This window comes from Bufo gargarizans, chromosome 4, assembly GCF_014858855.1.
Source record: "Bufo gargarizans isolate SCDJY-AF-19 chromosome 4, ASM1485885v1, whole genome shotgun sequence".
NCBI classification, from domain to species: domain Eukaryota; kingdom Metazoa; phylum Chordata; class Amphibia; order Anura; family Bufonidae; genus Bufo; species Bufo gargarizans.
Genome location: NC_058083.1, coordinates 194,406,820 through 194,431,951, shown reverse-complemented (window position 1 = coordinate 194,431,951; position 25,132 = coordinate 194,406,820). Strand labels below are relative to the sequence as shown.

General features: G+C 42.8%; 1 protein-coding gene across 1 annotated transcript in view; it reads left to right on the top strand.

Moving 5' to 3' along the window:
- Positions 1-23,441, top strand: part of LOC122935311 (alkaline phosphatase, tissue-nonspecific isozyme-like) — a 43,590-nt gene extending 20,149 nt beyond the window's left edge. The window contains exons 5-9 of the mRNA XM_044291077.1: positions 4,164-4,233; positions 4,794-4,932; positions 6,792-6,982; positions 21,946-22,062; positions 22,187-23,441. Of these exons, the coding sequence (XP_044147012.1) occupies positions 4,164-4,233; positions 4,794-4,932; positions 6,792-6,982; positions 21,946-22,062; positions 22,187-22,440 (771 nt within the window). The 3' untranslated portion in view covers positions 22,441-23,441. The remainder of the gene's footprint in view (positions 1-4,163; positions 4,234-4,793; positions 4,933-6,791; positions 6,983-21,945; positions 22,063-22,186) is intronic.
- Positions 23,442-25,132: the final 1,691 nt, after the last annotated feature.

The following is a 25,132-nucleotide window of genomic DNA, read 5'->3' as shown; positions in this document are numbered from 1 at the left end:
TTATATTGTGTATTTTATTGTATTTTGTTTTTGAATTAAATTGTGATCACCTTTTATTGCATATATTTATTGTATTTATTCCATATTACCACACATACAGAGTGCCAGTCCTATTTATTTATTTAGTTTATATTTAGTAGCCTGCAACGTTATATCGGAATCTAAAACCATATATTCCGTTTACTATTTATCAATGTCCGATATGGCCATAAGTAGACAGCGTAAGGTTGTTAGCAATGAAGCCTGCACAGTTCATAAAGTACGGTACTTATGATAGTTCAGTTTATGCGGTGTTTTCACTCATTCAATATAGTTGTTTGTTGTACGACTTTATGTACTGTCTACTGCCTTTATTGTATCAAAGCTGTGCGCTATTGCGCTTCTTAGCGGTTCCCCAAGTTACAGCTGATCAGATGGTATTCGTGCCGGTAGGGGATCTGTGGTGGTCTCCGTCCCCTATCTGTTCGGCACTTAACCTGAGATGAGTCCTATACGTGAGATCAGTCAGGGACAGGACTCATCTCAGGTTAATTTGCATATGTATCAAATAGTTTTTTTTACACAATAAAAGCACACAGAGCTATGGGGACTGGGTATTGCGGATGTGCTAGCGGCCATCTAGAGACCCATGTCCTCAGCTCTATACCCAAAATCCCGCTGACAGGTTCCCTTTAATAAAGGTATTTTTTTTTACTAAATTGATCTTACAATGTACTGTACAATACCTTTTAATTATTCCTCCCATTAGGCAGATCATAATTAAAGGGCTTCTCTGGGCATTTAGTCTAATTACTAGTTGTAACAAACCTCTGGAGGGAAGCTCTTTCACGTAATACTTACCAGTGTCGGACTGGGGTGCCTAGGGCTGACCAGCAACATTTATTTTTGATGCTCACCGTATGGATACATTCAAATATTACCTGCTCACACGGTGGCAGGCAGCAGCAAGACTCTATAAGGGTACTTTCACACTTGCGTTTTTCATTTCCGGCATAGAGTTCCGTCCTAGGGTCTCAACACCGGAAAAGAACTGATCAGTTTTATCCCCATGCATTCTGATAGGAGAGAAATCCGTTCAGGATGGCTTCAGTTCAGTCTTTTTGACTGATCAGGACGGAGATAATACCGCAGCATGCTACGGTTTTATCTCCAGCCAAAAAAACTGAAGACTTGCCTGAATGCCGGATCCAGCATTTTTTCCATAGGAATGTATTAGTGCCGGATCCAACATTCAAAATACCGCAATGCCGGATCCGTCCTTCCGGTCTGCACATGACCGGTAAAAATGTGAAAAAAATATATAACGGATCCGTTTCTCCGGATGACAAATGGAGAGACGGATCCGTTCTTGCAATGCATTTGTAAGACGGTTCGGCATCCGGATCTGTCTACAAATGCTGTCCATTTACATGCAGATTGCCGGATACGGCAGGCAGTTCCGGCGACGGAACTGCTTGCCGGATCACTCTGCCGCAAGTGTGAAAGTAACCTAAGATGATTATGGGGTCCCTTCAGCGACTTTGAGATGGTGGGTCTCTGAGAAAAGAAGATACTGGCTATCCTCCCTCTGTACCTATAAGTCATCTCAGCCACCTGATTGTGTCAATATTAATAAACTGGGTAGTTTCTTAAATATTTTACCCAGTTTTTATATGAACAAAGGCTGGTTGAGGTGCTGTACATTGCTTATCTATATGTAGCGCAGTAAGTGGACTGTGTTATCTGCCACTTGTACAGGGGGTGGTGACTAGGGGCCCACCGAGGGAGTCACCTGTACCCCTGTGGGCCAGTCTGAGCCTGATTCTTACTCACACGCGCTGTGAGGTCTTCTACCCAAGTCCCAACCAGAAGTGTCTACTATTTCTGACTTAAGGATGTAAGATCATTTCAGACCACTGCCAAACCCAACTCACCTCCCCCAAAAATAACACTCTGAGTCCAACTTCTTGGTGAAAGGCCAAAGCAGCCAGTTTATTGTTCCAAAACATTATCCAACATCTTTAATAAAGACAATAATATAAACACATATAATAAAGTGCAATAACATTCACATTGTGGAATGATCCTAGAAGGCAACCCAAGCAAGCTGCGTTCTTCACTCCTCACATCTTTTACCTTACCCTTGGCTGCACTCACCGACCCAAGGGCACCAAATCCTCCAAAATATATATCCATCTACCCCTGTAGGCCTTTTTAGCCCAAACAGGGGCCCCCAGCTTTCAGCTTACCGAACCTCATGAGATGCACGCTCCAACGTGTCATGCACCTATTAAACATTGTATCGCCTCGGAGGACCCCCCATTAACCTGCCCCTGCTATGACTTGAAAATTAAATATCTAAACAGGGCGGGTGGGTGGACAACTCACGCAGGTACAAACGGCCACTGGTGACGCCCCACCGGCAGACAAACGGAGAACCGGCCGGACACAAACCGCTGCATGCTGCTGTCCGTCAGATTCTCCGCTTGTCTGCGAGAACAGCCAGAACAGGGTCTCACACCAGAGGTGTAAATGTAGCCTTGGTTGCAACTACTAATTAGACAAAATGCCGGAGAACCCCTTCAAAATAGTTTATTTGCCATATACTTTATTAACATTCCATGTTCAGCTGTTTAAATGGTTCATTCAGATTTCCTGCTGCATGCTGTGTAAATCTTCGCAAAGCACCCTCCCTGCCTTCTTGGTTTTTGTAGAGTAGTGCTCTCATAACATGCTCTCTCCCCTCGCTGCAGAGGGTGACACCGGCATGGACTTGTAGAGTCTATCTCCTGCAGTGAGGTGAGGGCTCGAGATGTGAGTGCTTCTCTCTCCTCATTCTAGTGCTGGGTGGGGTCCCAGCACTCAGACCCCCACCAATCAAAACTTATGACGTTTCTCTATGACATATCAAAAGTTTTTTGAAAACTGAGGAACTCTTTAACAAGTAAAGGGGATATATCGCCAAGATTTTGTTTTATTAATTAAAACCAAATACTGATGTATATTATTTTTTCTAATATATTTTTTATTTACTGGTGTTAATTGTAGCCGTAATCTACACCACAAACACGGATAGAGCAGCAGCACAGTTAGTGTGAATAGGGTGCTGCCTCGTTTTTTGAACGTGTAATCTACACCAGCTACTAGCTAGTGGGGAGTTCAGTTTTTGGTGCATGGAAAGCTAGAACTTGCGCCAAATTTATTAGGAGGCCTGTTGGTGCATCATACTTCAGCTCACTTTTTCCAAAACTGGTGTAGGGAATGCCAGTCTTAAATCTCTACTATTGACACGTATGGGAAAGTATTCTAGACATGCTCTGACCTGTGCAAAGGGAGTAGATGAGCTGTAACCATCACACACACATATTTTTATATATATATATATATATATATATATATATACATATATTTAATCTCTTTAATATCTCTGCCTCTGATGATAAGTTGACTTCTGAGAAGCAATCTCCGCAGCACAGGAATTGTCAGGCTACTATGAGGGTTAGTGGGCAAAGTGAATAATCCTAGGATTTTAGGATTATTTTGAAATATATAAAAAAGGAGGAAAACCATCACCTAAATATTAAATACATATGCTTTACATTTTGAAAAGAATCCATTTAAAATAGATTATTTTCCTTTCCTTTAACACTAATACACTTCACGGTAAATACATAATAGAACAAAAACTGAGATACATGAAGATTTCTACAGCTGGCGAATAAGGAGCAGGTGGATATCGTCTGTATCTGCAATGGAATATGGAAACTCAATAAAATATATGGCAGCCTGGCAGGCTTACTGTTGTATGGTTTGCCTACTTGGTATTTGTAACTGAAACCGGAGCTCTCTTTTAAGGGCTCATTCACATGGCCGTTTGAATGAGTCCGCATCCATTCCGCAATTTTGCTTAACAGGTGTGGAGTGGACCCATTCATTTCAATGGGGCTGCAAAAGATACAGACAGCACCCTGCAAAAAAAAAAAAAAAGAGAGCCACGATCGCTGACAAGAATAGGCATTTTCTATTATAATTGCGGCCATGTGCGGTCCGCAAATTGCGGAATGCACGTGGCCAGTATCCGTATTTTACAGATCCGCAAAACGGTCGTCTGAACGCTCCCTAAAGAAGTGTTCCAGTTACTTATTACATTTTTTGATCATATTGAAATTAATTTTATTTTGCAGGGTTCTATATATGTTTGGAACAAAGAACAATTTGATGCTGTAGATGAAGAGACCACTGATTATCTTATGGGTAGGGTTCTTTTTTAATATGCATAATTATGAGGACCTGAGGGCAGCACAGTATAAACAGGAGTTGATGAGCATGTGGTATCTACCATAGTTCTGTAGCATTCATTATTGCATTGTCTGGACTGGGTCTGTCGTCTATGGCAGCTTTCCTTGTATGCCAGCTAATACAATCCAAAGTATACACAACATATGCCCTATGTCATCGTGGAATGGTGATGGGGTGGGGGGTTGAGGGGGGAGCGGAATTAATATATAAAATACAACTATGTTATGAGTTTAGGTAATAACAGCATAGATCTGTGATGGCTAACCTCCGGCACTCCAGCCGTGGTAAAACTACAACTCCCAAGATGTACACTTGCTTGGCTGTTCTCAGAACTCCACAGAGATGAATGGAGCATGCTGGGAGTCGTAGTTTCACCACAGCTGGGGTGCTGGAGATTAGCCATCACTGGGATAGATATACAACTTTGAGGTGAGATTACATCAATGATATGATCCACTCATTACTGTGGGCTTTTCATGATGCAATTAATTGCTTTGTATATTTTAACTGTTTAGGTCTTTTTGAACCAAAAGACATGAAATATGAGTTAAATCGTGACCATTCCACGGATCCATCCCTTGCAGAAATGACAGAGAAAGCCATTAAGATTCTGAGCAAGAATCCAAAAGGGTTCTTTCTGTTTGTAGAAGATAAGTATATTGCATTGGGCATTACAAATCTCAGCTGACATAGGAAAAGGATTTCAGGTGTTTTCTTGTTTTTTTGCTCTCCTGCTATTATTGTATAAATGTTGTCTTTTAACCCTTTTGGTGCTAGGGGTTTCACTGCATTTCACACATTTGATATACAAAAACAAACCCTGAATTATATAATAAATAATACCCAACTGTATTACACTCCCAATCACATTGTCAACGAATGGTCGGTGCAGGAAGTGATTAGATGTGCAACTGTTCCTCAGAGCTCTTGTGCCCCTTAGTGAGATTGGTGAATTTCACATCATTGAGACCCCACTGATCAAGGCCGAATGCACATGGCCGTGAGCGGTCCGTGGTAACACGGGCCGGATTCCTGCTGAGAGCAGGAGCGCACGGCGTCATTGGTTGCTATGACGCTGTGCGCTTCCTGCTGCCGCCGCAGTACAGTAATACATTGGTAAAGATCATACCAATGTATTACTGCACTGCGGCGGCAGCAGGAATCCAGCCCGTGTTACCACGGACCGCTCACGGCCGTGAAACACGGCCGTGTGCATTCGGCCTAAAACTTCTCATATTTTACTATGACATATCAAAAGTTTTGTAAGATTACCATTACTCTTTAACCCTTTAGTGACCACAAATATGCCTTTTTACAGCAGTAACTAAGGGGCCATAGGCTGGGTCGTCTCCTTTTCATGGTGGTCCAGTCTAAACACTGCACGGTGGAGAGTGGAGGTTTGGGTCTGACATGAGAGCTGCACTCCTGCTCTAACAGCCTGGACGGGCAGGAGCGCCGATCTTGGATATTTAACCCCTTACATTCTGCAAACAATGGTGCCCTCCTTATGTAAGCGGTTACAGAGGGAGTGGACTGCCTTTGTCTCCCACCACTGATGTGTGTATAAGCAGTCTGGGACCTAGTATAGGCTTTCAGTCTGTCTCCAGTTTTCCCCATCAGGCTGCGCCTTTCTAGTGCAGCCTGATGGTCAATGTCAGTATAGCACTGACATTAAAATTACCATGCACTATAGGAATAGTGTATTGTATTTTATAAGCAATCAAAAGATCACCTGTTATAGTAACCTTGTGGAACTATTAAATAGTTAAAAAAAAAAAAAAAAAAATGTATAAAATAAAAAAATGCCAATAATTTTTTTTTCCATTTAAAAAACGCTTTTCAAAGGAAAAAATGCAAAAATAAAATTTTCCGCTCATGTTTAGTATCGTTGTATCCGTAACAACCCAAATTGCGTAAATTAGCCTGTAAGATGAATGCCATAAAAAAACAACAACAAAAAATTGCAGAATTGCTGCTTTTTGCTGAGTCGCCACAAAAAATTTAATAAAAAGTGTTATATACCACAAAAAAACCAATACAAACTACACATCATCCTGCAAAAATTAAGCCCCCACACAAAAAAAAGGGGTTTTATTGCACAAAAGTAGTAAAACTGAAAAAAATGTATTTGGTATCGCTGTAATTATACTGACCCAGAGAATAAAGTTATCATGTTATTTATGCCCAAAAATGAGCACCGCTAAATTTATAGCATAAAAACTCAGTGGCAGTATTGCTGTTTTACCCCATCTCCCTCCCAGAAAAAGTTAATAAAAATTAATCAGTAGATTATGTGTACCCCAAAAGGGCAATATTAAAAACTACAACTTCATAGAACAAAAAACAAGCCTTCATAAAGCTTACATAGATGGAAAAATAAAAAAGTTATAGCTCTTGGAAGGCGACAATGAAAAAACAAAAAACCCTTTGTCCTTAAGGCCCAAAACAGGTTGGCCACTAAGCGGTTAGTAAACCAGATACTTTTGTAGTAACTTTTTATCTATTACTTTAAGCGGTAGAATTGACCATGGCCACCATGATTCTAATGCACGAAATTCGTTGACTGAGGCTGTTGAGTTTGACAAGGCTATCCATATTGCTGGGAAGCTAACATCAGAATCTGAAACCTTGACTGTGGTGACTGCTGATCACTCTCATGTCTTTACTTTTGGAGGATACACAGATCGTGGCAATAGTATTTTAGGTAAGATATTTGCTAAACTGGAATTACTGTTCTGAATATTCTGAAGAGATTGTTAATAAGGAATTTTGTCATTCTGTGATGTACAGGTGAAACTCGAAAAATTAGAATATCGTGCAAAAGTCCATTTATTTCAGTAATGCAAATTAAAAAGAATTGCATTAATGCAGCTTAAAATTAGAATTTTGTGAAAAGGTTCAACATTCTAGGCTGAAAGTGTCACACTCTAGTCAGCTATTTAATCCATACCCCCTGAGCAAAGGGGACCTGTGATTGAGACTTTGGGGTTTCATAAGCGGTAAGGCTTGAAATATCTCACTTTGCATGTAATGAGTCTCATCAGGGCCGTCTTTGCCGCAGGGCAAAAGGGGCAGCTGCCCCGGGCCCAGTTGCTAATGGGGGCCCTGCCTCCCTGGCCCAACTCGCGAGCGACTCTGACTCAGGAGTCGGACTCATGTTAATATGCAGCAGCAGCAGCGCAGCCTACTCTTCACAGCGAAGGTGAAGCACTTCGGCCCCCCGCCCCCGTCACTGACTTGGTAAAAGGGGGTGTGTCGTCTCTCGTCTGTGTGAGTCACCGGTCCGCAGCCTAGTGAAGCGCCATGGCAGAGGCGGAGCAGGCATCAGCAGTGACTAAGTCCCCGCCTCCGCTCCGGAGGCTAAAGGGATTGGGATTGGGTGGCGGTGGTGAGGGAGTCACAGCCTCACGTGACGTGACGTCGTGACCACTTACCAGACAAGATCCAGACCAGACCAGTCTCAAGTCACTGACCTGCTGACCTGACCTGGTCACCTACCTAATAAAAGTATAGTCAGCCAGCCAGAGTCGACCTGCCACTGCCGCGCCAGGAGGGGAGGACAGGACTGAGGAGGAGGTAAGCAAAAAGCAGTGGCACGCAGCGCATATGCATTGCATATATTATTATATTGACTTTATTTTATATATTAGAAGAAACCGTTCAGGTCAGATCCGACGACCATTCCATTCATACATTTGTGGGGGATTATTATAGAGAGCCCCAGGCGACATAAGGGCAGGGGTTGGGTTCTTCTCTCTGTCTGAGACTCTGCTGCTGAACTGTGGCCTGGCCTGTGGCCATCACTTGCCACATTTACTAATCTTTGCTCAGGGGGGCCCTCATGGGATTAGTGTGGACTTGTCATTTTCACTAAGGAATGGTTTAACCATTTATGTGCAAAAGAGAAAATAAGAAGTCCGCTCCAATCAGATATCTGCACATAGACCAAGACTCTGGGTCTATGTGCAGATATCTGATTGGAGCTGACTTAGTGACTTCTTTTTTTCTCTTTTGCACATAAACGGTTAAACTATATTCCTTAGAAAAAATGACCACTCCACACCATGAGGGCCCCCCTGAGCAAAGATTAGTAAATGTGGCCGGTGGTGGCCCCAGTTCAGCAGACAGAGAATTCCTTATGTCTCTCGTCTCTCTAATAATCCACCAGTAATTTAAATAACCCCATTAGTGGGGGATAACTATAGAGACGGGAGACATAAGGGGTTGGGTTCTCTATGTCTGCTGAACTGTGGCCTGGCCTGCGGCCACCCGGCCGGCCACATTTACTAATCTTTTCTCAGGGGGGCCCTCATGGTGTGGACTGGACTGGTCATTTTTACTAAGGTATATAGTTTAACCATTTATGTGCAAAAGAGAAAATAAGAAGTCGCTAAGTCAGCTCCAATCAGATATCTGCACATAGACCAAGAGTCTTGGTCTATGTAGATATCTGATTGGAGCCGACTTCTTATTTTCTCTTTTGCACAGAAATGGTAAACTATATTCCTTAGTAAAAATGACCATTCCACACCACACCATGATGGCCCCCCTGAGAAAAGGGTGACACCAGCCATAGCAACGCCACTGCCTCTATCTGTAAGTCGCTGGAGTGCACGGCAGGCTCGCTTTTCGGAAGGAAGTGGAACTGTGAACTGTCTGAACTCTGAACGGCTGTACAGTCAGTAGTGGCATGTGACACATGTGGCAATAATAATGTGTCTGCTGGCCTGCAGCCTGGTAAAGACCTGTGTCATGTCATGTGTGATGTGCATCCCAATTATGCCATACAGACGTGTGCAGATACTGGTCCTGTACTGCTGTGAGGCTGCAAGGCAGGGGTGTGGACCACTCATGAGACTGCATGTGCTTAGGCCTCATGCACACGGCCGTTGTTTGGGTCCGCATCCGAGCCGCCGTTTTGGCGGCTCAGATGTGGACCCATTTACTGTGTGTTGTGGTGGAGGGCGTGATTTCATGCTAGGGTGTGTGAAGGCGGGATCCAGGGGGCCCAAGTAAATTCTTGCCCAGGGTCCAATCAATATTAAAGACGGCCCTGAGTCTCATATGTTAGTTTCACCTTTTAAGTAGCATTACTGAAATAAATGAACTTTGCACGATATAAAAGATTTTCGAGTTTCACCTGTATGTGAAGCAATATAGTGATAATATATTTAACTTTACAGTCCTTATCAGTCAAATGCATGTAAGGCTTCATAAAGTGTACTTTCACTCAATGGTGGACAACAGAGAGGTCCTTTTCTAAAGAGCATACTGCCCAACAGGACAGAAAGAGCGTTTTTTCTTTAGCCTGTCCATCACCATTGTGCCAATTCTTTAACCACATACAGTATACAGTATGTATGTTAACAATGCAGTTGCTTTATAGAAGGGAGCCCTGCATTGCTACTTGCTATTCACTATCCCTTTCTAATGGCCCAAAATTGCATGGAATGCTTTACAAGGACTATTAAAGACTTTAATGTTGTTGAGTTGACATATTCTTAGGATAGGTAACCAATATCAGACTATTGGAGGTCGGACTCCCAGCATTATAACCAGTCAGCTGATCAAAGAGGCCACGGCACAGCTCTGTACATTCAATGGCAATTTTCCCTGGTATTTCTGTTCATTCCCATTCAAATGATTTGGATTGAGCTACAATACCAGGCATAGCCACTATAAAATGAACTGAGCGGTGCCTGGTAAATAGTGAAGAGGTGCACCAGTGAGTTCAGGTAGAAATCACTACAGTACATGTAGTAATGGTAGAGAGTTTTATAAAAAATGTAGTATGGGTGGATACTAGTACAGTGCATGTAGTACAGCTAGAGAGTAATACAGTACATGTAATACATGTACATTGCATTAAAGTTCATATTCAATTTACCCATAAAATTCCCATGCTGATTGTCTAAACATGTGTCACATTACATAGTAAGGCCTCTTGCACACGACCATATGGCTTTTTCAGTGTTTTGCGGTCTGTTTAAACGGAATCAAATTTTCCATTTTTGTTTCAGTAGTGTTTCTGTTTCCATTCCGTTTTGTTATTCAGTTTTTCCATTTTGTTTTCATTTTTTTGCGGATCGGAAACGGAAGTATAGCATATACAGTATACATTAATTACTTAGAAAAATTGGTCTAGGAATAAAACTTTCAATAGATGGTTCCACAAAAACGGAACGGATATGGAATACATACGGATACATTCCGTATCTGTTCCGTTTTTTTTACAGCCCCATTGACTTGAATGGAAACACGGAATGTGATTTGTGGGCAATAATAGGACATGTTTTCAAAAAACAGATGGATGGCACTCTAAACATTTGTGAACCATGAATATAATGTTAATTTATTGATAATTAAAACAAACTATAATTAAAAAGATTCTAGAACAGGAGAAGGAAAAAAGGGGGTATCCTCTAAAATGGTATGAGTGTATGTATATGTATATATTCATTAGAAATATATCATTCATATATCATTCATTAGAAATATATCAATTGGGTATATGACTTAATAATTCATATATGAAAAGGGGAGGGGGAGGAGTTTACCCTCAGTCCATATATAAATAAATAAATAAATATGCATATGCAGACACAATACCATTGATTAGACAGACAGTAGCTATAAAATGTTAATGATATAAAAACTGCTGAAAAGGACAGCAATAAGTAAATGTTAGCAATCAGTAGCATTAAATGGGTGACGTCAGGAATGGCTGGAATCCCAAACAGCTCTTCAAAATATACATTTCCAGTAGCAGCAAAAATGACAATAGCAGCAATATTTAGTCTGTATAAGAAGGAAGAGACTGGTACCTGCAAGTACCCAAAATCCAGGTCTTGAAGGGAAATTTTTTTTCCACAACAGGGTGTTTTGTATACAAAAGTACCTTCTTTTGTATACAAAACACCCTGTTGTGGAAAAAAAATTCTACCAGTTCTATATATAAAAAGAAGGTAGTTTTATATATAAAAGTATTATTTCCTCTTGGAATAATGCACAGGTAGTATACAACCTTTAATATTATTGAGGGTACATTATCGCTCCTGGATGAGTTATATATCAGGTATCTGCGATGTAAATCTGCGCATTGGTAATGTCTATTTACCTCAACATCCAGGCCTGGCGTCCCACGTGCTTGGTATAATAATGTCTGTAAACCAAAGTACTTAATAGAGACAATATTGTTTCTTTCTTATCAGGATAATGTTAATCTTCAGAGTACATTACCGCTCCTGCAGTGGTGTGGCAGCAGGAATCTGCGATGTGGGTCCATGCGGCGATGCTGGTGGTGTCTTCTCTCCTCTGCGTCCCGGCTCGGCGTCCCACGTGGTTAGTGTAGTAACCTTGTGTAACACCCCAGCATTGTGTTACTACACTCTTGTACTCTGCTACTGTCTTCTCTAAGAGCTTTTTTATTGTCATCTGATATGATTTTGCTAATGTCTTCACAACTGTGCATTTAAAACTATGTTAAATGTAAATTTCCTTGTAATTTTCCATGTTCATCATTGGTTGAGATAGTTTTAATGTTATGGCCGTTCAGAGTGGAACAATCCTATTCTATTCTGCCCCCCTGCTAAAGAGAAGTGGATGTTTCCATCTTACTGCAGCAAGGGAGGAAAAAAACTGTTAGACCCAGTTTTTAGTTTCCCCTGCATAGGGAAGACAGCAAGGACCAAGTCTCGTGCTGAGACTTGACCAAATTCCCAGTCCTGCAGCTCAGCTGGATGACAAAAAGCAAAAAGTTGCAAACAACCTCCAGTTCCAGGAAGAAAGCATCCCCTGAGAATATATCTGTGAGTCAGCGTGCACAGGGTACTACCCCAGGGCCCTCCTAAAGTGTGGGGACTGACTAGCTGAAGAGGAATATGGCTTCTCCTAGGTCTCCGATACAGAAACATTATAGGCAGTCACACCACTCTGGCAATCCTAACCTGGGACGTGCGTTATAACACCTTAGAAGGGCCCTGGGGTAGTACCCTGCGCACGCTGCAATTGGCATCACAACAAATACCGAACATTAAACAACCCGTACCTGGCCACTGCACTTGCTAGCGCTGTGCGCTCTCCCGGGCATCCCGGCTCGGCGTTCCATATGGCCTCCCACGTGATTGGGAGCGGGCTTTTCAATTTAGATGTGGGCAAAGGTGATACTGCTGATATAGAGGGATACTTGCTCCACTCGTATGCTGCCCGGATTTAGATTTATTCGGTACCTTAGATAATACTGCTTTTTGTTAGCCTATTGTGGCTGTGTGGCTATATTTCCCAATGGCTATATTATTGGGAAAAATAGCTATACAGCCACAATAGACTAACAAAAAGCAGTATTATCTAAGGTACCGAATAACTCTAAATCCGGGCAGCATACAAGTGGAGCAAGTATCCCTCACCTTTGCTGACATCTAAATTGAAAAGCCCGCTCCCGACCACGTGGGACGCCATGTGGAATGCCGAGGTAGGATGCCCGGGAGAGCGCACAGCGCTAGCAAGGTTACTACACTAACCACGTGGGACGCCGAGCCAGGATGCAGGAGCGGTAATGTACTCTAAACATTAACATTATCCTGATAAGAAACAATATTGTCTCTATTAAGTACTTTGGTTTACAAACATTATTATACTAAGCACGTGGGACGCCAGGCCGGGATGTTGAGGTAAATAGACATTACCAATGGGTAGATTTACATCGCAGATACCTGATATATAACTCATCCAGGAGTGGTAATGTACCCTCAATATTATTAAAGGTTGTATACTACTGTGCATTATTCCAAGAGGAAATAATACTTTCATATATAGAACTACCTTCTTTTTATATATAGAACTGCCTCCTTTTTTATACAAAACACCCTGCTGTGGAAACATTTTTTTCCCTTCAAGACCTGGATTTTGGGTACTTGCAGGTACCAGTCTCTTACATCTTATACAGACTAAATATTGCTGCTATTGTCATTTTTGCCAGTACTAAAAACATATATTTTGAAGAGCTGCTTGGGATTCCAGCCATTCCTGACGTCACCCATTTATTGCTACTGATTGCTAACATTGACTTATTGCAACATTGATTTATTGCTACTGATTGCTAACATGGACTTATTGCTGTCCTTTTCAGCAGTTTTTATATCTTTTACATTTTATAGATACTGTCTGTCTAATTGATGCGATTGTATCTGCATATGCATATTTATTTATTCATTTATTTATATATGGACTGAGTGTAAACTCCTCCCCCTCCCCTTTTCATAGATGAATTATTAAGTCATATACCCAATTGATATATTTCTAATTAATTATATATATATATATATATATATATATATATATACTCATACCCTTTTTCCTTTTTCTTTTTTCCTTCTCCTGTTCTAGAATCTTTTTAATTATAGTTTGTTTTAATTATCAATAAATTAGCATTATATTAATGGTTCACAATTGTTTAGAGTGCCATCCATCTGTTTTTTAAATACATTCTTTGTTTGAATAAGGCGGAGGGTACACCTTTGGATAGACTTCCTTATCCATTAATCCAAATAGGTGAGCCGCTGATTCTATTTAATTACAGGACATGTTCTATCTTTGAACGGAACGGAAAAATGGAAATGCAGAAATGGAAAGCATATGGAGTACATTCAGTTATTTTTGCGGACCCATTGAAATGAATAGTTCCGTATACGGACCATATACGGAACGCAAAAAACAGAACGTAAATGGAAAAAATAACATTTGTGTGCAAGAGGTCTAAGTTGAATGTGGTTTGCAAGTTGAAAATAATTTAACCTGGGGCCATTGCAACTTTTGGGACAACAGTATATTTTCTAATGCTCACATTTTTTCACATTATTATGACCACTAACTACTTTTGATGTTGGCAGTGCGTAGCTCATGAAGGAAATATGTTGTGAGGGGTGATTTATCAGAGTTGCAAACAGGTATGATCATTGGCTTTTGGGCCAAGGGTGGCAGTATTTCTGAAACTGCACAATTAGTGAACTGTTCACATGCTGCTGTGGTGAAAATGTATCGTGAGAGATAAAATGGAACCATTGCAAATAAGGAATGTGGAAACTGTGAAGTGCCACTGAGGCACTCTCAATCGATTTGTGTATGAATCCATCCTTGCAGATCACATACACCCACACATGCTGATTGTTTTCCCTGGGTCCGATGGTACCCTCCAGCAAGATAATGCCACATATCACATGGCAAGAAATGTCCAACATTGATAGAAAGAGCATGGCTAGGACTTCTGTCCTGTTCTCACAACATGTACCCCCGGGGTCTGTATGCAGTTCAACAGGCAGATATCACCATTCTACTAGTTAATAATATGAGACTTGTTTCTGTAGTCTGTGGTTTTTATTAACCGGCAGTAGATAAGGTAAACTAGGAAAATGAACATACAATAACTGAGTATACAGCACAATGTACACAAAACCAATACAAAAACATAAATAAATCCCTTACCGACGATGCTTTAGTAAGAGACACACAATGTGCAGCTGCTCCTTCCATGAGGTGAGGAGAAAAGGAAGCAGGAGCCTGTCTCTTTCCCAGAAAGCACTGTGAGCAGGAAGTCAGGTGACCTAATGAATATGCATAACTTAAAAAAGCCAGAAGATGCACTTACAGCTAAAGGTCACTAGATGGTGCTGAAGACACACACATGATCACTCACATTAACAACTATGCATAGAAGACAGTACACTCCCCGCTTGACATCAGCCGATGTCACTATTAGAGTCCTCAACAGGTAACAGTAGGATTAGTTCGGAAGTAGGTCTGATAAACAGTTTGGTCTCATTTTGTTTGAAAATCTTGACCTCTACTTTACGGACATGTCCGTCTTCACTTGGGAACACTTTAGTAATGAGGCCCAAAGGCCAATGATTTCTTTGAGCCTGAGAGTCTTTAACAAGAACAATGTCATCAGGTTTTAGGTTGGGCTTAACAGTGTGCCATTTGGTTCTTGTTTGTAAGGTGGGAAGATATTGCTTCTTCCACCTATTCCAGAAGGTATCGGCAAGGCCTTGCACTTGTCTCCATTGGCGTTTGTAGAGATCTTTGGTGCCAAACTCTCCAGAAGGAGCACTCACTATACCAGTCTTTTGGGTAAGTAGAGAGGCAGGCGTAAGCAGTATTGGATCTCCTGGGTCATTTGATATCGGAGCCAAGGGTCTGGCATTGATAATGGCTGAGACTTCGGCCATAAAGGTTGTAAGGCATTCATGAGAGAGTCTAGCATTACCCGCTTGTAGGAAAATAGAGTTCAAGATTCTGCGGGCTATGCCAATCATTCTTTCCCAGGCTCCTCCCATGTGAGAAGAATGAGGGGAATTGAAAATCCAAGTGCATCCTTGCTCACTAAGGAATCTTTTTACACTGTTATTATCCAAGTTGGAGAGAATCTTTAGCTCATTAGCAGCTCCAACGAAGTTTGTGCCTCTGTCAGAGCGGATTTGTTTTACAGGACCTCTGATTGCAATAAAGCGCCTGAGGGCATTTATGAAGCTAGAAGTGTCCATAGACTCAATAACTTCAATGTGGACGGCTCGAATTGACATACAACTGAAAATGACTGCCCATCGCTTGGAGCTAGCGTGGCTACTTCTAGTTTGACGTGTGATAACGGACCAGGGACCAAACACGTCAAGGCCCACATTAGTAAATGGAGGGTCCATGTTAACCCTGTCGGGTGGGAGATTGGCCATTTTTTGCGTTTGTAAACCCCCACGTAGTTTGCGGCAAATGATGCATTTGAATATACATTTGTTAATACACCTTTTTACACCAACGACCCACAGCCCAGCAGCACGTAACGCCCCTTCGGTGAATAGTCGGCCCTGGTGTTTTATCTTACTGTGGTAGTGCTCTACAAGCAAGGAAGCTAAATGATGATGACCAGGTATTATGATAGGATGTTTCTCATTAAACCCTAATTTGGCCTCTTTAAGCCGCCCTCCCACTCTTAGCAGACCATTCTCATCAAGGACTGGATCGAGCTTCACTAACACACTGTCTTTTGACACAGGTTTTTTGTTGTTGATGCAGTAGAGTTCTTTAGCGAATGTCTCTTGTTGCATGGAACAAATGATTAGATTTTTCGATTGTTCTAGCTCACTTACTGAGTATCCATTCTTACAATGGTGCCAACCATTGCAGTTACATTCCATAACAAATGGGGCATGCTTGAAGGAACGGGCTATGTGTGCTAAGCAGGTGATAGCTCGTACAAGTGACTTCCAGGTGGAAAACCTGATGAAACGGTGACTACCGAGCTGATTGTACGAATTTACAGTGAGTAGTACAGATACCTGGGGGCGGATTTCTTTGTCAGAATCTGCATCTAACAGCTCATATGAGTCACAGGCAGAAGAATGTTCTGAGTTGTATAGAAAGGCAGGACCCGTGAACCAGACTGTGTTCTTAAGGTGACTGGCAGCAACTGACCTGGTTGCTAAGTCTGCTGGGTTATGGTCAGTAGGTACAAAGTGCCATTGCTTTGGTATAGTGGACCTCCTGATTCTTAACACTCGGTTGTTAACGTAAACGTAAAAACGCCTAGTTTGGTTGTAAATGTAGCCCAGGACCACTTTACTGTCTGTATAAAACTCGGTGTCTCGAATCTCTAGGTTTATCTCTGATGTAATTAATTCCGCTAGTTCAACGGCTAGTACAGCGGCACAGAGCTCTAGCCTAGGTATTGTATGTTCGAGAAGTGGTGCGAGTTTTGCTTTGCCCATGACAAACCCTGTGTGACACTGACCTTTGTTGTCTATAGTTTTAAGATACGCTACTGCGGCAATTGCTTTGACGGACGCATCAGAGAATACATAGAGTTTTTGTGTTTTTACTTCTGTGGATGGCACAGGAGCGTAAGAACGTGGAACATGCAGGCTAGATAAAGTCTTTAGGGAGTTTCTCCACTCTATCCATAGGTTTCTTTTTTCAGGGGATAGTGGGTGATCCCAATCCAATGTTTCCTGAGTTAAGTCTCTAAGTAGTGATTTGCCCTGGATTGTAACAGGGGCAGTGAATCCTAAGGGATCATAAAGACTGTTTATGGCAGACAGGACACCTCTACGGGTAAAGGGCTTCTCTTCCTGGCTGACTTGGAAGGTAAACGTATCTGATTTTAGATCCCAGAGGAGACCAAGGCTACGTTGTATAGGAAGGGAGTCAGTCCCTAAGTCTAAGCTCTGTAGGTCATTTGAATGGTCTTGAGAGGGAAATGCTTCTATCAGCTGCTTACTATTAGAGGCTATTTTGTGGAGTCTCAGGTTTGAGCATGCAAGCATTTCTTGAGCTCTCTTAAGGAGACTTATTGCATCCTCAACAGTGGGTAGTGATTTTAGACAGTCATCTACATAAAAGTCTCTTTCTACGAATTGTCTGACGTCTGACCCATATTCTAGTTCGCCTTCCTGAGCAGAGTGTCTAAGACCATAAGTTGCAACTGCAGGGGAGGGGCTGTTACCAAAGATATGTACCCGCATGCGGTACTCCGCAATATCTTTTGTGGGGTCATTGTCAACAAACCAAAGAAATCTTAAGAAGTTTCTGTGTTCCTCTTTAACGAGAAAGCAATGAAACATCTGCTGAATGTCTGCCATGAAGGCAACAGAGTCTTTGCGAAAACGAAGCAGTACTCCTAGGAGCTTGTTGTTAAGATCAGGACCTGAGAGCAGGACGTTGTTTAAGGAGACGCCTTCATATTTTGCACTAGAGTCAAACACTACTCTAATTTGGCCCGGTTTCTTTGGGTGGTAAACCCCGAATATGGGTAAATACCAACATTCTTCTGAGTTTTTAAGGGTAGGAGCTACCTCGGCATGACCATTCTCAAATATTTTCCTCATGAAAGTAAAGAAGTGATCTTTCATTTCTGGCTTCTTATGGAAGCTACGCCTTAGAGAGACAAAACGTCTGTAGACTTGCTCTCTGTTGTTAGGCAAACGCTGCCTTTGCGGCCTGAAGGGAAGGGGTGCGACCCAACTATTTGTTTCATCCTTAGTGATTTCCTTTTGCATGGTTTCTAAAAACAATCTGTCTTCGTGGGACATTGCTACCCGATTGTCCTCCTTGGTCCTTTGGAACACTGAGCAACCTAGATGGTCTTTGTCACTGTCACAAGCTATGTCGTGGTCTACAGAGTCTATGAAAGAACAAGGTAGTTGAGTGCTATGTGGCAATTCCTTTATGAGGAAGTTGTTTTTACATGGTTGGAAGATAGAGGGACGTCCATTATCTAATGTGCTTGTAAGCATGCTATTAATGGAAGTTGGTTTGTGTACGCTTCCTAAGCAGACATCTCCTACTATGACCCATCCTAGGTCATGCCTTTGGGCATAAGGAGCATGATGTGGGCCATTAATCTGCTCTCTAGTTTTATGAACTTGTAAGATATCTCTCCCTAGGAGTAGGATTATCTGAGCGTTAGGATCAAGTTTTGGTAAGAGATGGGCTATACGCTGTAAATGGGGGTGATGTATGGCTACCTCTGGTGTAGGGATTTCGTGTCTATTATCAGGGATTTGGTTACATTCCGTAATAGTTGGTAAGGAAAGACACGTTTTACCATCTATGGACTCAATTAGATAGCCACTAGCTCTCCTCCCCGCTGTTTCTACAGTACCTGCACAGGTCTTTAGGGAATAAGGAGTGTTGGGCCCTTTGATGCTGAAAATGTCAAAGAAAGTAGATTTGGCTAGGGACGCATTACTTTGGTCATCTAGGATGGCGTAAACATTGATGGCTTTGTCTCTGCAGCCCTTTGGGTATACTTTTGTTAGGCAGATTTTTGAGCAGGACCTGCCGCCTATGAGTCCTTTACAGACTTCAGTGCATTGTGAAGTAACTGCTGGTGGGTTAGCTTCAGAGGTACTTTCCTCCCCGCCATGCTCTCTGGCACTGTTACTCTGTGATAAGGTCCATGGGGAAGGCCCAGGATGTAGGGCCGTGTTGTGATCTGAGTTGTTGCATTCTGTGCATTTTACACTAACCTGACAGTCTTTGGCCATATGTGATGTTGATGAGCAGCACTTGTAGCAAATGCGGTTCTCTTTGAGGAAGGCTTTGCGATCTCCTATGGACATTTCTCTAAAGGCTCTGCACTTCAGAAGAGGGTGTGGCTTCTTGTGTAGAGGGCACTGCTTACCAGGATCTTTGACTGTTTCGTGGCTGGCGGAGCTGTAATGCCTGTAAGAATCTGCAGGTGAAATGTTAGTTTTGTGCACTGCCACTGATCCTTTGTGTGGTCTGTGGTCATAGGGAGTGGCACAAGACTGTGATAGATCAAAGCTAGGGTCATTACGAATATTAGCTTCTAGCCTTACAAAGTCAACAAACACACCGAAGGGAGGGAATGGCACATTGTAGGTATGTTTGTACCTTGACCCGTGGGAGACCCATTTCTCCTGCAGGTTGTGGGGAAGCTTTAATACAATAGGTTTGACACCTCTGGCAGTGTCGAGGAAAGCAAGCCCCGGTAAATCCCCTTCGGCTTTGGCAACCTGTAATTCCATCAGTAGATCACTTAAATCCCTAAGTTTCTGGAACCCTTTGCTAGAGATTTTAGGGAATTCGTCAATTCTTTTAAACAACGCATCCTCTATGACCTCTGCAGAACCATAACATTCATCAAGTCTATCCCAGATCATTTTTAGGCCAATCTCTGGGTAGTTTATATTAATATCCCTGATTCTCTTGGCATGTTCTACAGAGTCTTTTCCAAGCCGATCTACAAGGAAGTCTATTTCCTCACTGTATGACAGACCCAAGTCTTTTGTAATGTTATAAAAGGAGGCCCGCCATGCTCTATAGTTTTCAGGGCGATCACTGAACTTCGCAAGTCCCTTTGTAACCAGCTCTCGTTTAGTAAAGAACCTGGCAAAGTCTATTGTGCTCTGGTTACTACTAAGGTTGGTTGGAGGTGGAAAGTTACAGTGAGAGTGTGGTGTGCGATCATACCTGTATGGAGTCTCTGACTTAGGCCAGCCCATGTCATACCGTCTTATGGGATGCGGTGGCTCTGCAGGCTGGACTGGAAGCTGGCTTCCTTGGTGTGCAGGGAAGTTAGCTCGAGTTTTGTCACGTGGCTCTGGGCTCTCTTGTTTGTAGGACTGGGTTCCGAGCGTTACTCTTTCTTTTGGACGGTATGATTGCTCTGTGACATAGGTGACATCTTCGGTTCCTGGGAATGGATCAGCATTGCTGTTTGGTCTGGAGTGTTGACGGACGTACTCTGAAGTGCGTTGTACAGGATCTTGCTGGCCGAGTTCTGGGCTAAGCACGCTGCGGTGACTTCCGGTTTTCGGGTATTCCATTGCCTCCAAGAACTCTGCTTCAGCTATGGCGGCTGCCGTTTCTTTCTCTACGGCGAGTTTCTCTAGCTTTGCATCTAAGAGGACCTTTTGCATGTCTATTGAAGCCTGTTGCTTTGCTTTCTCAGCCTCTAGCTGTGCCTTTTCTTCTTTCATCTTCATTTCTTGTTCGGCAAAGGCTGCTTTGACCTTCGCGGCTTCTGCCTTTGCGCGGGCAATGGCAGCCGCATTGCTAACGGAAGATGACTTAGTGGAACCATCCTTCCCTGATCTTGTCTTGTAGCTTGATACTGTGCTACGCGACATGGTGTTGGTGAAGACACTTAACCGCGTGGAGACTACTGTGCGGTGGAATGCCGGTCGCTGTGCTTAGAGAGCGGTCACAGTATGCAATCAAATGTGTCTACATTGCTTGAAGCGGCTATCCCCTTGCAGCACTGGACTGTATAGAAGTCGCTGTGGTGTCCGTTTGCAGATATTGCGTGGACCGTAACAGACTTCTGTGTAGTCAGGTGTGCTTCTCTTGCTAGAAGTCGTCGTTTACTGTCCTGTTCTCACAACATGTACCCCTGGGGTCTGTATGCAGTTCAACAGGCAGATATCACCATTCTACTAGTTAATAATATGAGACTTGTTTCTGTAGTCTGTGGTTTTTATTAACCGGCAGTAGATAAGGTAAACTAGGAAAATGAACATACAATAACTGAGTATACAGCATAATGTACACAAAACCAATACAAAAACATAAATAAATCCCTTACCGACGATGCTTTAGTAAGAGACACACAATGTGCAGCTGCTCCTTCCATGAGGTGAGGAGAAAAGGAAGCAGGAGCCTGTCTCTTTCCCAGAAAGCACTGTGAGCAGGAAGTCAGGTGACCTAATGAATATGCATAACTTAAAAAAGCCAGAAGATGCACTTACAGCTAAAGGTCACTAGATGGTGCTGAAGACACACACATGATCACTCACATTAACAACTATGCATAGAAGACAGTACAACTTCCAAATACTAATCTGGCCCTCTAATTCCCCAGACTTGTTCGCTTTATGGATCCTCCCCCACGCATCCTCCAGTAGCTGTGGGATGCACTGCAGCCAGCATGGCTCCAGACAGCTGTGATAACCTACCAGGACCTTACTGAGTCACTCCCAGTCCCTCTAGTTGGTGGTCATAATAATGTGACTCAACGGTGTATAACACGTAGTATAGTTTCACTTACTGTAACAATAACTCTCTAATGAGTGGAAACAATAAATGATTGATGCATGATTCCTTTTTAATGTGTTATTTCTTCCAAGCCTTATTCCAAACCTCCTTTTAATTTTCTAGGAAAAGCACCAGGCATGGCTTCAGATCGCTTGCCCTATACCAGCCTTCTCTATGGCAATGGTCCTGGTTACAAATATGTTAATGGCTCCAGAGAGAATATTACGACTGTTAACATTGGTATGGACAAAATTCAAAAACATATATTTATAAAACATTTACTGTTTTGGTTTTACAGTGTTTTAATTAGTTATAGATAATAGCTTCATAGTCTCAAGATTTTTTTCTGTATTGATTCTCACAGAAGGAGATTACCAACAGCAGTCTGCAGTTCAACTTTCCTCAGAGACACATGGAGGAGAGGATGTGGCCATCTTGGCTAAAGGACCCCTTGCTCATCTCTTCCACGGGATTCATGAGCAGAGCTACATTGCCCATGTTATGGCTTATGCAGCCTGCTTAGAACCTTATAAAGACTGCCCACCAAATTCAGGTTTACTAATCTCGTCATCCATCATGTTGCTATTGACCTCTGTATGGACTGCCCTAATGTGGTGAAGACAGACTTAAAGGCCCATCATTATACATCATTGCACAAATCCCTTAAATATTCTCTATACAATCATTTTTTAAGGCTATTGGGATTTCACAGTGCACTTGAAACAATGCTAAAGAAAAATTGTTACCGCGTTTGGTACTCCAAGCTAATACCACTAGCGTATAGCTGGGAGATCTGGGAGATATAATTACTTTTCTGAAGCTCACCTAAAAATCCCTGCTGTTATTCTACAAATATCCCTCCCCCACGAGTCGCCCTGATGATGTGTACAAGCTCAGCATTCCTGCTATGCAAATATGCAGTACTGAGGTCGTCTGCTCTGATATACAACATCCTAGCCAGAGGGGAGGCAGTGTACAAGTACTGAGGCCGGCTGCCCTGATATACAACATCCTAGCCAGAGGGGAGGCAGTGTACAAGTACTGAGGCCGCCTGCTCTGTTATACAACATCCTAGCCAGAGGGGAGGCAGTGTGCAAGTACTGAGGCCGTCTGCTCTGTTATACAACATCCTAGCCAGAGGGGAGGCAGTGTGCAAGTACTGAGGCCGTCTGCTCTGATATACAACATCCTAGCCAGAGGGGAGGCAGTGTGCAAGTACTGAGGCCGTCTGCTCTGATATACAACATCCTAGCCAGAGGGGAGGCAGTGTGCAAGTACTGAAGCCATCTGCTCTAATATACAACATCCTAGCCAGAGGGGAGGTATAGGGAATTATTTCAGACATCTTTTGTATTGTCCTAATCTTGTGTTACTGATTGTTGGTTTCTATTCCTAGCTGTAGAGTTGAGATTCGTTTTTTTTTTCTTGAACTGCTTAGGTTCCGTTTTCCTTGTGTGTGCTGATTTCTCAGATTTGATGTATGCATATATTTAACCATTCCCTGCATTATGAGTGGTCCGCACTACTTAGGCTATGTACACCCTAAACTGCCTATAAAAGGACATGATATGCTTGCAATAAATTAGAGTATTTCTTAGCTGCTTTTAGTGTGCATGTGTCTTTCTTGCCATCAAGAAATACTTCTCCTGGATCCAGTAGGCTTCAAACCAAGGTGGTCTTAGAAGAAGGGAACCAATCCTTTCAGTCTGGGGGCTCCATCCGGGATCAAGAGGGTCATCCTCGTGTCCGGTAAGAATATACACCAGTTTGTCTTTCTTCCGAACTGAGAGCACTGGCCACGTCTCTATCCGTAAGTTGTTTTGTGTCAGGGACACACCATAGGATCTCAGGGAGATCTGTTTACTTTATCTAACTGTCGACAGAGATTTTTTTAGTACCAGAGGTACACGTAAGAGAACAGTCTTGGGGAGACCTGACTTACCTTGGTTTGACGCATACCTATATTTAGAGTATAAGATACATAGAGTGTTAAGATTCATCTGTTTGTGTGAGAGCCATTGTTCTGGTGGTAAGTGTAAGAACATATCTCACTGTAATATTATCACTCTGTCATTTGGTGAATTTTCTTACTATGGGTGGAGGAAAATCTAAGTGTGAGTTTCCCCCTGCCAACATAGGGGAGACGTGTAAAGAATATGTAGGGATGGAGACAAGAACCCATTCCATATGGACATGGTCAAAGGGTTATGCCTAGGCGACAAAGATGCCTGGCCACACTTCAACCCTGACCCCCAGTGGGATATTCCCTACATGCAAAAGGGTGGAGAACAGTGGCTAGAGATAGCCCCCACTGGTATGACAGAAATTCTAAGAAATTAAAGAGGACCTTTCATCGGTCCAAAAATTGTGAACTAAGTATCATGACATATACAGCGGCGCCCAGGGATCTCACTGCACTTACTATTATCCCTGGGCGCCACTCCGTTCTCCTGTTATGTCCTCCGGAGACTTAGGGGACTTGGTTATAGTAGGCAGAGTCTGCCGTTGTTCTGCTGGGCGTCTCCTTCTCCTAGGCTGTAGGTTTTTTCTCCCAGGCTGTGAGCTCTGCGATGCGATTGGCCAGCGCTACAGCCTAGGAGAAGGAGATGCCCAGCAGAACAAGGGCAGACTCCGCCTACTATAGCCAAGTCCCCGAACATACCGGAGGACATAACAGGAGAACGGAGCGGCGCCCAGGGATAATAGTAAGTGCAGTAAGATCCCTGGGCGCCGCTGTATATGTCATGATACTTAGTTCACAATGTTTGGACCGATGAAAGGTCCTCTTTAAAACGGCCCAAAGCCCTATCGACTGAGGCAAAGAAACATGATGTAGAAAGAGATCTGCGGGAAGGAAAGGTTTTGTTTTCAACAAAGTACCCCCACCACCTGCAGTTCCTACCCCTCCCCTGCCACCATATATCCCTCCATCAGCTCCTGCAATTAATAAAATATATCCTAGTCTCACTCAGGAGGATGCTGAACTAGCAGCCGCCCATCATGTGATTAGTATCAGACCCCAACTCGTGGTGGCTACCCCATCATCCAGCTCGGTCTGTGTCCCCACCCATGGAGGCGGATCAGAGCAGCTACTCAGAAGCCGAGGGGGGGAGCGGGGGAGGAAGTGGTAGAGGAGGCAGATTAGATTACCAGTCCACAAATACAAACGAGGCAGCAGAAGAAAGACGGCAGGCAACCACAACCCCTTAAGTCCAAGGTAGCTACTACCCAGGGACAATATCCCTTCATGACTATAGAGGACCAGTTAATGAAAAAACCCATAGAAATTGAGGACATTAATAGGATTATT